General features: G+C 37.9%; 1 protein-coding gene across 11 annotated transcripts in view; it reads left to right on the forward strand.

Annotated features, from left to right (window-relative positions):
* LOC144957369 (uncharacterized) overlaps positions 1-13,825 on the forward strand; it is a 69,088-nt gene that overhangs the window by 45,328 nt on the left and 9,935 nt on the right. For all 11 annotated transcript variants that reach the window (XM_078888566.1, XM_078888569.1, XM_078888575.1 and 8 more), the window contains 5 exons: positions 7,760-7,897; positions 9,102-9,298; positions 9,781-10,342; positions 11,611-11,862; positions 12,876-12,958. In XM_078888566.1, coding sequence (XP_078744692.1) covers positions 7,760-7,897; positions 9,102-9,298; positions 9,781-10,342; positions 11,611-11,862; positions 12,876-12,958 — 1,232 coding nt within the window. The remainder of the gene's footprint in view (positions 1-7,759; positions 7,898-9,101; positions 9,299-9,780; positions 10,343-11,610; positions 11,863-12,875; positions 12,959-13,825) is intronic.

A 13,825-nucleotide genomic window follows, 5' to 3' on the forward strand; every position in this document is an offset into this window, starting at 1 on the left:
TGTGACCATATTTGTCCGGTAAAACGGGCATCCTCTCTTGATTGGACATTTTACACATTTTTAAAGAGTTATCTTTCCCATTTGGGTATTCTGGTACTGTATCATGCGCCGAGCTAAAACCTTCTCGGGGTTAAAGTTCCAGGTTTCGTCATTCGTTAGGCTGGCCTTTTTCATCAACATTTCCTTCATTCATATTCGCATAAGAGTGTTTGAGGTGAAGCCGACGTGCACTTATTTGCAGGTCTGATAACCCAATTCCTTATGGGCTCATTGGTGTAATGGAAATCTCAAAAAAAAAAAAAGATAATAACGTAAAATATTGTCCATTACAACAATGTTAAACTAGGCCTATAATTAGGTTCGGATGTCAGACCTGCATGCATATGTACACTTCGGGTGAAGCCATGGTATAATTGTGACCCAAAGACTTAAACTGGTATCATTTTTGTTTAGAGGCCCTTAAAAGTGATTTATAGTCCAAAATATGAAACGGGTATTTTTATTTTATTTTATTTTATTTTATTTTTGTCATTGAAGACAATTGTCTGGTATCTAAAAGTGACCAAAAAGTATCAGATTTCTGGTAATTTCCTCTATAAAATCATCGTATGGCACTTGGTTCACCCCGGTGTGATACTCTCCTGAGACGATATGACACAATTATCTGAACAAGTGTGTATGAACGGTGTTGCAGCACGTCTGACCGGTAATCAAGAGGTCTGAGGTTCAATCCCCAGTCGAGGTAGATCGATTTTATGGAATGGTTTTTATCTATATTTTTCTTTTTGCTTTGGCTGGCACCTTTCATACACACTGATTCAGATCTTTGTCCCTATTTGTTCCCAGTTCCCTTTGTCTTACTTTCTCTTGGGTGCTTTGATTACAATTCTAGAACCTTTTAGTACCCCATTTTCTTCCTTTTTACTGGCGCTGATATGACCTAAAAGTGTTGCAAGCGCCGTAAAACCCTTAAAAACAAATTAAAAACAAAACAGATCTTTATCTTACACCGGTGCCTGCCTTAGTTTCTCAATTTGTTATTATTATATTCTTATGTGTTTGAAAATACTAGATAGCACGATATGGGCATGTATCTGTCTTATTCCTTTTAAAATACAATATTTTTACTTCTCTCTATTCAGCATATTATATGACATCTTTAACTGGGCATGTATCTGTCTTATTCCTTTCAAAATACAATCTCTGCACTTCTCTCTCTATTTAACATATATTATGACATCGTTAACTAATGAATTGAAAGCGAAGTAGAAGTAACGATAAGTCGCATCGCATGTATAGATCTAATTCGTGCTGATAAAGCATAGTTATATTACACATGTTGTCACCTGAACCTCGAAATTTACTTTAAATAGATTTAGGAAATTGTACCCATCTGTTTCATACTAACCTTTAAAATAACAGTATGATTTTCTGATGATTTATCTCGATGTTTTCTATTCTGTGAGACATTTCCCCACGAATACAGTTTCTGCCCCATCCTTCAATGGAAAAACAACCCCAACAATCCATTAACAATGCGCATTCCAATGTTTTACATCTCTCTGTGCGCTCTGCATATTTATTTCTTTTATTTATCTAGATGGAAGGAAGGTTTCATGCATCAAAACATTAAACTTCGACTGGGGATCGACCCTCAGACTGGTAATCAGAAAGTCTGAGGTTCGATCCCTAGTCGAGGTCGACTGATTTTTTCGGGATGTTTTTTTTTTCTTGTATGTTTTTATCTTGCTTTGTCTGACACCTTTCGTATGACTTGTTCAGATTTTTATCTTTCAAAACTACTATATTCGTACAATTCTCTAAGGATGATATTTGCATTTAATGTGTTTTAGTATACTTTAAAATGTATGATGGTTGGTTGCATACACAAAAATGGAGCACTTTGGGTTGTAAACAACATTTTATCTATCCACTGTTACAAACGGTTGATATTTCCTTCTTGTTTGATCATGTAAAAGTGTGAATAAATTTTGAAAGAAAAGGTGAGTAGCTTTGAACACTGCTGGTAATCCTGTGGGGTTTTTTTTTACCTAATTGACATAGTCTAACTGACTTTGAACATTTAGTGGTTTTTCTTTTGATGATTTTAAAGGCATCTCAGTTAAACGTTTGCACGTAGTGTTGCATTTCTACATTCCACATTGAATTGTTCGTTGATTCATCTATAAACTATACATTGTTCGCATGTTAATTCTTTAAAATGTTGAAAATTTTAAGCGTTTCTTTGTTTTTTATATTATATTCTGTGGAATCTGGCAGTTTATTATGCGATGAACGTGATAATTATTGTTTGTTTTTTTAAATTATTTATGTCTTGTGTAGCAGTTTTACGGTAATGGAATTAAGAGGCGTTGTTGAGCTGCTCGTGCTACAAATGTTTCGGTTTTTTCTTTCTTTTTTAAAAATCAATTATATCAGAGCGACTATTTAAATGTCGCATTAGTTGATTGCCATGTTTTATGGTTTGATCTAATCAACGATAGTCGGAATTTTAAAAAAGAAATCTAACATCTGTATCCACTAAATACATTGGGAAATATCGAGACCTTGTTCGGGAACAAATTGCTTTGGTTTATAAGATTTGACGAAAATTGCTCTCACTTTTTGGCCGCATTAGATATGCTAGGATAATATATTCGCGAAGGTATGAATTGGCAAATGTCATCTTCATTTTTGGATGACACCCTTTCATCATACATTTTAAAAACATTTAATATTCAATCCCTTTTTTGTCATTTGAAAATAAAAATATGTTAATATAATAAAATGTAAAATTCCAGCTGTTTCTCTTAGTATATTCAATGTATGTAGCGGTCAAACGCTATATAAATGAAACCTTGTTCAAACGTATAAGTTGTATAAAGGTAAATTTCAATTTTCACTCAATACTTCATGTATTTATTGTATAGATTGTAATATATTCCTTCAAATTTCATTTTCGATGTAAATAATTGTATTTTTAGCGATCACTTTTTAATTTTCCACACACACAAAAAAAGAATCACTTATTGTATTCTTCATGTTTGTATTATCTGCCTTTAAGAACTTTAAAAAATTATATTTATCTATGATGATTTTCAATTGGCTTTATGATAAATGTTACTTGAGGTGTTTAAAGGAATAGATGCTATTTCAAATAGTTTTGCCACTTTTTATAGCTATCTATGAGTATGTCGGTCGGAAGGTGAATGTGTGATTTAATAAATATGAAATTGGTTGTTGGAATGATAATAATTCATATTCCTATTGAAATAAAGAAGGATTTTATGAAAAATACAATTATTTTAGTGTTGATTTACAAAGTGTTCTGAGTATGCAATCAACCATCAACATTTGCAATGTAATCGATAAATTATGAACAAAATAGCAAACGAGAGTTTTAACTCACTCAATCCTGGAGATTTTTGCTGCTTTTCAAAATTGGAAAAAAAATTGTATTTGTATTAAAAATGATCATGTATACAGATAGTTTTATTCACCTACCATTAACTCACTCAAACCTAAAGATTTTTGCTTCTTTCTAAACTTGGAAAAACGTTTATTAAAAATGAGGATGTGCATATATATTATTATTCAACTAAAAACTAATTACATTAGTTTTGATACTAAGCCTATAATTTGTCTTAGAAAAATGTAATAAATAGGCATGGGGTAAAAAGTAACCCACGGGTATAGTCGGTTTTAGGGTTGAGTGAGTTAACATGTAAAAATTAAAGACATTAGCTTTGATACTAAGCCTATAATGTGTCTCATAAAAGTGTAATAATAATTAGGAAAGGGGTAAAAAAAAACCGGGTAAACTACGGATATAGTCGGTGTTAGGGTTGAGTGAGTTAAAACATATAGACACGACATGATTTCTATAGATAGTTCGAAGATGACGTCACTCAGGTCTTTGTTATTGATTTTTGCCATCCGCGTTTATAAGTAATGCTCACTGAATTGTATTAACCTGATTATAAACGTTCATGCATACACACAGTTTTGTGTGTTGGTCCGTTATACTTCCGGATGGCAATGTTATGAGCTTCTTAGCCGAGCGCATACTATCTATTGGCCGATTTCACAATGAAGTCAGTCTTATCGGTAACGCTTCCAGCAGGTGGACTAGTTACTGCCGTACTCTGGAAAAAACCCGTGTTTAAAAATTTGGCCAGAAAACTCGTCTTTCAAATATTGATCGATTTTTAAATGACCCTTATCTTGGCAACAACAAAAAACCTCTCAAACCAGGTTTTACAGTTGTTTTTTTTTTTTTTTTTTAATTTTGGGGGGGGGGGGGGGGTTGGTGTTTTTTTGTTATTGTTTTTTTGTTGTTTTTTTTTTTTTTGTTTTTTTGTTTTTTGTTTTTGTTTTTGTTTGTTTTTTGTTGTTGCCAAAATAAAGGTTATTTTAATCGATCGATATTTGAAGGACGAGTTTACTGGTCAAAACTTTAAATGCGTGTTTTTCCAGAGTACGGCAGTTAAATGGTTAAAAGGAACAGAAAGTGATTGAAGCAGGCATTTATGGTGATAGTCACAAGATATGAAGTGAGTAGAGAAGTGCCAGATGACACTAGAGTCAGGGAGAGAAGGCTCTAATAAGACTAAGGTTAGAAACGATCTTTTTTGGGATCGTGGATAGCTCATACGGTAGAGTCACGCTCTCCCCGGCCAAGTGGAGTTGTCGTACCAGTAAGGTCGCAGGTTCGAGCCCCCATCGCCGCCGCGAAATTTTTTATTCTCTATTGTCTTCTGGTACTTTCCTACTCACGTCATTTCTTGTTGTTATCAGAATTTTAAAAATTGCGGATAGCGTCGATTGTACAGCGTCCCTCCCCTGGCCAGGCGGAGGGTGTCGTAAAAGTCGCAGTCGGGCCATGGGTTCAACTCCCATCACCGCAAAGACTTTTATTATCTATTGTCTTCTGGCATTTTTCTATGGACTACAATAATTTCTTGTTGAAAAGAACCCAATTTCCATGTCATACAGTACCCGACTCTTGTAGGTGCCCCATCTTTGACTAGACCTTACCGCCTGTAGCCAGAATCTTTCTTATCCACTCCTGAATCGATGAATGTAAATACCTTACCCTTAAGGTCACGATGTCAAAACTAAAACTTGCCACAGATGTCAACCATTCGGTCACAAACCGCGATCATACTTGCTTGAATTAGATACAGGATGTTTTACGATCCCGGCCCGGTACAAGACGATACGAGATTTTTTTTTTCGGGGGGGGGGGGGGGGTTCTACATATATAGTTTCAAATTTATTTCTTTATAGCAGGTTGGGTGACAAAGAAAGAGAAGAGTAATATTAGTTTTTTGAGGTTATCTGATCAGAGAGATGAATGGCGTACCATGATCACTGATGTCTGGCACAGACTTGGTACTTGAAGAAGAAGAATAGCAGACTTTATCTGCTTGTATTGATTCACGAATATGAGAACGCAAATTTAAACCTTATGTTTTAATTGTTTTGAAAGGGAAATGATTTTCTTTACTCTTTGAGGTGATTCCTTCCAATACAAAAACAACTCTACGACAACACTACTTAACTGTGAGATTTTAAAAAACACACACATATTAAAAATTTGGGCCTGAAAACTCGTCCTATTCAAATGTCGATCGATTAAAGTGAAGTCTCTGGTTTGAAAATTTCTGCCAATATGGGGGTCGTTTTAATCGATCGATGTTTGAAGGACGAGTTTTCTGGTAAGCAGTTCTCGTTCGTCACTAGACTCGTAAGTTTTAATCCACCACTTTAATCTGGTGTTATGTCAAAGTGAACTAGTCGATAATGAAGATATAAAAAACATCCTAGAATGGACAGAGATGAATGGAAGAGAATCATGATACCATCAACAGACGATGGGAATTGGCAAACTTTTGTCATCACAGAATGCGGGCAGCCAACGTCAATGAGGACGACGCTGGATAGTGAGTGAGTGAGTAAGTCCACCCGTTAGTGATTGGGCATTCAGGTCTTTTAGATCTTGCGGAAAGTACTTTGCGTTAGACTAGCGTTCTATCCAAAGGGTAGCACAATTGCTGTTGTCTGTTTCAGAAGAAGAAGAAGAAGAAGAAGAAAGACCCTCCCTCCAGGGGAAAATACAGAGGACACAATCACAGATTCCAAATACCACGCTCAAGAGTCCAATCCCATAAGCAGTTGTTTTTACCGTCAACGGTTAGAATTAGAATTTGGAACAGCCTGCCTGCTAATGTAGTTAGCTCTGAAAGCCTTAAACTTAAACCGTTAAGAGACAAAATCGCTTCCGTGCCACTCTAACTCTAAACACCAACTTGCACACCAAAGTCTGCGACAAATGGGCCTACGCCTGAGGTGGTTTGCAGATGTGCCGGAAGAAGGAATAAGAAGAATATCTGTCCTCAGAGTTCCTCATCCATTCCTTTAACCCTATCCTTACCAACTATAAGAAAATTGTCACAGTTGTGACAATTCATTATTTCAGATTTATTGTAATGTGCATTACAAACATTGAAAACAAATCGTTGTTATGACTGTGATCATTTAATGTTGTTTTATGAGGCACGTTATTCTGGTTGAAAGTCTCATTGCTTTTGAGTTTTAAAAAGTTTGTTTTCTCTGGGTACCTAGTCATGTGGGTATCCGGGGGAACGAAGAAGCGGATCGACCGGCAAAAGAGGCGGTGATTTTATAAAAATGTTATTGCAACAATACACGATTGAGCAGCTATGGACCCTCAAGGCCGATAAAAATTGATAAAAGACAGAAACGGGCGCTTAAATGACCTAAATAGTGTCGAAATCGCCGTTAAACACCTAAAAACAAACAAATATAACATTTTTTCGTCTTGGGTGAGTAAGACATTTCGAGAAAACTCCACAATATAGTCGGAGAGGAGAGAGTTAAATTTATCCATCCATCTCTGTGTTTGCCGTCCTCTCCTTCAGCTTCCATCTGAGGTGCTTTGCATGATGCTTTTGCCGTTATCTCGTGGTGAGAAACACGGCCAAATTCAGACAATTTTCTTCTTTTGACTTTATACACAGAAGGAATTCCTATAGAGTAGGAGTTGGAGACAATTTCAATAGGGAATGAGATTAGCGGAAGAGTAGCGTCCCTTGATTGGCCGTCACCCATAGTCTGTCACGTCACCGGCGGAAAAGTTATTAGAGAGAGAACGTCATGTTGGTTGTGCGCATGGTCTCTCGTCCTCGCCGGGTGACCGCCAATCAAGGGATGCTACTCTTCCGCTAATCTCATTCCCTATATATAATCATAACAGGACCGAAAGATGTAAGTCGTTGAATAAAAAAAAAAGACATGGGGCTGTTGTCATGGAGATGACACTCGAACTAGTAGGTCCCTGGTTCCAGTCCTACGGTGGATGACGCAAATTTAAGTCATTGGAACAGCCTAGTCTACTACTACTACTACTACTACTACTACTACTACTACTACTACTACTACTACTACTACTACTACTACTACTACACCTACTACTGCTACTACTTTTACTATTGCTGCTACTACTACTACTACTACTACTACTACTACTACTACTACTACTACTACTACTACTACTACAAAAACTACTACTACTACTACTACTACTACTACTACTACTACTACTACTACTACTACTACTACTACTACTACTACTACTACTACTACTACTAATACTACTACTACTAATACTACTACTACTACTACCACCACCACCACTTCCACTAAAAACCGGGTTTTTTTCTCTCTCTTCTTTCAGGTTTCCTTAACTTCCAGCCCAAAGACGCTAGAGGTATTGATAAGACCACTGGTAAAGTTGACATCAATGACCCTACAGACAGCAGCAACATTGATGACTCCAGCAGCAGTAGTAGCAGTGACTCTGATAACGAGGATGGTGAGTACCTTTGAGTACTGAAAACAATACACATTTGTCACAGTCGCCTTAAGCTATATTATATGGGTGATTTAGTCAAAGATAGACATGTGAAGCTGGCAGAGAAAACCCGGGAAGATGCGGCCAGCTTCGATTCGAGATATGAACCAAAATCGAAGATAAAGGGTTTCCAATTAATAGCAAAGCATTTTATTCAGAAAAAAATTCATAACATGGGTTCTAATAGGCATACAAAGAAAATTTAAAGTGGTAAAGGATCAGAAAGATGTGGTCTACACCACTGCAAACATAACTCAATTTATGAGATTTGCGCATCTTTCCGGGTTTTCTCAGCGAGCCACACATAGCGAGTCACAATCTCCCCGGCCATGCAGAGTTGTCGTACCAGTAAGGTCACGGGTTCGAGACCCCATCGCTGTCGCGAAGTTTTTATTCTCTGTTGTCTTCTGGCACTTTCCTACTCACTTCATTTCTTGTTATTAAGAAAAGGAAATATGTGACACTTCGCCTCAAAACGGTATTAAGTCGGGTTGGTTTAGATGTTCAAAATTGAATTTATATCCAGAAAAATCAGACTTGTGTTGAGGAGAATGGATACCATATTTTAGGGTGCTAATGCCAACAATTTATGTTGTTGACCAGTGTAACATTTGATTCGGATTTTAAGCATATGGTTCGTTCCGACATAATACCGTTTTGAGACGATGAGTCACGTATGTTATATTACATTTGCGCTATGGTTAAAATATGGTAAAAATGTGTGTGTGCTTCATCATCATTTGTGTGTGTGTGTGTGTGTTTGTGTGTGTTGTTTTAGTGCACTTAATAATAGTGTATTTATTTAAAGAATTGGGCTTTTATATAGCGCAATATCCACTAAACGTGTTCAACGCGCTTTACAAGGGGTCCCTGTCCAACAGCAACATGTAACACACAGAACGAGACTAGGCGATATTACAGGGTTTTTATCCGACAGAGACAATGCTGTTAACGGCCAGGTACTCATGTTACACCTGAGGACGGTGAGAGAATGTGAGTTAAGACCATTTTCCAAGGACTGAACTATACACCGAGCGAGGCGAGGCTCGAACTCATGACCTTCCGATCCAAAAGCGATTGTCATACCACTCACTAGACCACATAGCCACACAAGTGCACAGAATCATATTATAGTGAGTTCATTTTTCTCTCAATATGTGATCAGAACGCCGTGCCAAGACGCCCACCCCTCATGGAAGAAGGAAGAAGATGAAGAAGAAGAAGGGTGCTCAACGAGTGAGGTCGGGTTCGTCCTCCGCCTCGGGATCGTCTTCCGACACGGCCAAGGAGAAGTCCGATGATGAAGAGAAGAAGAAAAAGGAAAATGGCAATGAGAAAGAGGAGGATGAAGAAGAAGACAAGGTAAAACTATTATCACCACCTTTTATCAATATCGTCATCGTCATTATCTCATCATCATGATTATCTCATCGTAATCATCATAATCATCCCCATCACCTTATCTTCGTCATTATTTAATCATCATCATCATTATTTCACCATAATCATCATCATCATCATCATCGTCGTCATCATCATCAACAACAACAACAATAACATATCATGGTCACCATCACCACCACCATCATCATCATCATCATCAACAACAACAACATCTCATCATTGTCATTATCATTATCATCATCATCATCATCATCATCATCATCATCATGAACATCATCTTACCTCTCCTCATTATCTACTTCTCATCGTCATCGTCATCATCATCATCATCATCATCATCATCATCATCATCATCAACATTATCAGCAACATCTCGTCATCATCAGTATCATCACAATCTTCCTTGAGCATTCCCCTTGTCTTTCTTCCCCCTTTTACAGAAGCAAGTAATGGCGAGATTCTTCTGCGCCAAACCAGTTGGACAGAAAAATGATTCTGAAGACGACGAGAAATCAGATGATGAATCAAAAAACAAGAAGGAAAACAATGATGGCAACGAGAAAACAAAAGAGAAAATCCAAGATTACGATGAAACTCGACAATCTGTAGGAAGAGTAAAACGCGTCTCCATGTCCTCTTCATCCGATTCCGAATCCGACGGAGAAAAGGCGAAGGCGAAGGGGAGTTCAGACGATTACTCCGATTCGAGAAAAGACGAAAACAGAGTTAAAACGGTTACCGCCACCCCGAAAATCGTTGACATGGGGGATGAAGAAAACGCGCATGCGCAGGACAAGCTGGTGATGGAGTCTCAAAGGCCGGCAACTGCGACAGAAGTTGGTGCTAGAGAGGAGGGGGTAGAGGTGACGAAATCGGAGGCGCGGCGACGCGATTCTCAAGCTGACGATGAAGAAGACAACAGCAAGAGAGATGTACAGAAAGTGAACTATTCAGCGGAGCAGTCGGCTTTTTACGGGAAAGGATTCCAAGACAATGACAGAGGTGAGGGAGAAATTTTTTTGTTGGTTTGTTGTTTTTTGTTTGTTTATTTTTGTTTATTTTGTTTTGTTTTGTATTGTTTTGTTTTTTATTTTGGGTCTTTATTTTTTGGGGAGTTGTTTTTTGTTTTTTGGGGGGTTTTTTTGGTGGGGGGGGGGGAGGGTTTGTACCGGGGGTGTTAAATATTTTTTTAATGCTTTTATATAGCGCAATATCCACTAATTGTGCTCATAGCGCTCTACAAGGTGTCCCTGGTCAACAGCAACATTTAACATGTAAGACGGGACATAACGCCTGTTAGGCGATATTACAATTTTTCGGAAAAAGACAACGCTGTTAACGGCCAGGTACTCATTTTACACCTGAGTACGGTGAGAGATTGTGAGTAAAGTACCTTTTCCGAGGACTCAACTATGCGCCGAGCGCGAGGCTCGAACCCAGTACCTTCCGATCCGAAAGCGAGTGTCATACGACTAGACCACATAGCCGCATAGTTTTTGTTTATTTTTGTTTGGTTTTTGTCTCGTTTTTTTTGTTCTATTTTTTTTTTTGGATGGGGGGGGGGGGTGGGAGGGGAAACCTTCTCCTATAAAAAGAAAATTTGGCTCATTTAATATATGACTCGTCGCCTCCAAACTGTATTACATCGGGTTGATTTTTGTGTTGAATAATGAATTTTTTATATCTAGTTAGAACGATTTTAAAACATATCATTTAATTTTTTTACTATTCATGCATTTATGTTCTAAAAGTTATTATGAAACTTTTGAAACACTTACTTAGGTTACTTAAGTCGTTGGGATCCCCGTGAAACATTCTATTGTACTCTGAAAAAAAAACACGTATTGTAAAATTTAGCTAGAAAATTAGTCCAAATATGTGTGCTGATTTGGCAAAACCCGTCGGATGTCGCATGAGCTGGGTTTTGAGATAAGAGCGAATAAACCTGAAAAACGATTATCTGCATGATTTACGGTTTTTTTTTTTTCATTTCATCGTTTTTATTATCCATCCAATTATCTACCATTTCACAAAAGAATTTTCCAATTTGAAAAAAGTTGAAGCTCATAGGTAATATAATTTGATTTTTTAAAATGAGATTTGTATTTGGTGCGAAATATGTTTGTCTTATCTTTAAAGCGATTTTCTCCTTTTTGAGTTGTTTTTTTTTTTTTTTATCGCCCTCCCTTCAAATGTAAATAACTTCGACCCTAATGTATTATGTTTACTTTTCCTTGCATTTTATCTCATTCATTATTTCACGATTTTAGATGACGCATCTTCAACATCCTCATCGCCATCGTCGTCATCGTCATCGGGGTCAGCCACCCTCCACGACAAAGGTCCGAACACAGTCAATGACCCGACCTTGACATTGGACGATAGATGGCGGGAACAGAGCGGGGATGAGACAAAGAACAATGGCGGGGAAGAGATGGAGAAAGAGGAAGAAAAGGAGATGGAGAAGAAGGAACAAGAAGAGGAACAGAGAGAGAAACCAAGGGTACAGATAATTAGAGAAGGTAAGCATGATTGATTTTTGTGTGTCTCGTCTTGTCACAAAAGTCAAGCAATGCTCAGCATGTTCAGTAGCTGGATGGGTGGCTGAGCTCGTGGAAATTGCTGGCCCCGATGTTGCGTCCTTGGATTAGGCACTTTTCTCAGATTACTCCACTCGTCTACAGGCAGTGCTGGATATTCTAATAGTGTTAGTACAAAAATGGCGTCTAACAGACAACTGGTACTGTATGAAATCTGGGACTTCAGTAGCTTGAATTTAACTTTTGGCCTGACTCATACACCTAAGTTAAAATAAATGACTTCTCTCAGGACAATGAGTGATTTTTTAAACTTCAAAACGCTGAAATTGTAACAAATTGTAACATTCTGATCATTTTCACATTAAATTAAATTGTTCTCTCTCTAGTTAAATCCTATATTATACCAGTGTGACGCGATCCGTCCAATATTTCTGGTCATCTCTACTGCAGACTTCACTTTTTGCCACCTTGTTTACCCCAACATAATCCCGTTTTTAGTCCATAGTTCACATATATCATCTATGCTCACCCGTAGCCTTCATTAACACATCGTCCGATACCTCTAAAAATTATGTCCGTCAAGATGGCGACGATCATCAAAAGAAAATGAACAGTGAGATGTATTCAATGGCACAATCGATGAGATGAGCAATAGTAACAACTCACAATTGTAGTGCTCATGTCCTCAAGGAGTCACGAGAGGGGATCAAGATAATTATTACGTTTGAAATCACTTTTTTTTTAATGGTGTCAATTGTAGAGCTTCCCTCTAGTGGCCAGGCGGAGGTGCCGTAACCATCGGCTTGTGGGTTCGACTCCCCATTTCCCCATACGTTTTTTTAATTCTCTATTGGATTCTGGTACTTTTCTACTCACTTCATCTCTTGTTATAGTTTACGAAGGTAACGGCCAGGCTAAGAGTTTACATAGGTTGCGATCAGGATAAGAGTTATTGAAGGCTATGGTTCACCAGTAATGATTATTTTTATTCCCAGACCTCAACAAGAAGCCCGAATCGGACTCCAGCTCGGCCAGCAGCAGTAGTTCTTCTGATGATTCGGATAGTGACGAGGAAAAGGTGTGTATTCATTGTCGTTAGTGTTGTTGTTGTTGTTGTTGTTATTTTTATATGTGGTGGTGTGACTGTCAGCAATAATAGTTATGAGAACAGTGACGAGGAAAAGGTGTGTATTTGTTGTCATTAGTGTTGTTGTTGTTATTTTTATATGTGGTGGTGTGGCTGTCAGCAGTAATAGTTCTGAGAACAGTGACGAGGAAAAGGTGTGTATTTGTTGTCATTAGTGTTGTTGTTGTTATTTTTATATGTGGTGGTGTGGCTGTCAGCAATAATAGAGAACATTGACGAGGAAAAGGTGTGTATTTGTTGTCATTAGTGTTGTTGTTGTTATTTTTATATGTGGTGGTGTGGCTGTCAGCAATAATAGAGAACAGTGACGAGGAAAAGGTGTGTATTTGTTGTCATTAGTGTTGTTGTTGTTATTTTTATATGTGGTGGTGTGGCTGTCAGCAATAATAGAGAACAGTGACGAGGAAAAGGTGGGCATTCTTTGTCGTTTGTGTTGTTGTTGTTATTGTGTGGTGGTGGGGGCTGTCAGTAGTTCAGAACAGTGACGAGGAAAAAGTATGTATTTGTTGTCGTCAGTGATGCTGTTGTTGTTGCTACTGGTGGTGGTGTTGGTGGTATGGTGTGATGACGGTGGTGGTGGCTGTCAGCAGTTCTGAGGATTCGGATAGTGACGATGAAAAGGTGTGTATTCTTTGTCGTTAGTGTTGTTGTTTTTATTTGTGGTGTTGTGGCTGTCAGCAGAAATAGTTCTGAGAACAGTGACGAGGAAAAGGTGTGTATTTGTTGTCGTTGGTGATGTTGTTGTTGTTATTGTTGCAGCTGCTGTTGGTGGTGGTGTTGGTGGTGGTGGTGTTGGTG

The sequence above is a fragment of the Berghia stephanieae genome, chromosome 11 (genome assembly GCF_034508935.2).
Source record: "Berghia stephanieae isolate SIO BIC M18660-M18661 chromosome 11, UCSD_Bste_1.3, whole genome shotgun sequence".
NCBI classification, from domain to species: domain Eukaryota; kingdom Metazoa; phylum Mollusca; class Gastropoda; order Nudibranchia; family Aeolidiidae; genus Berghia; species Berghia stephanieae.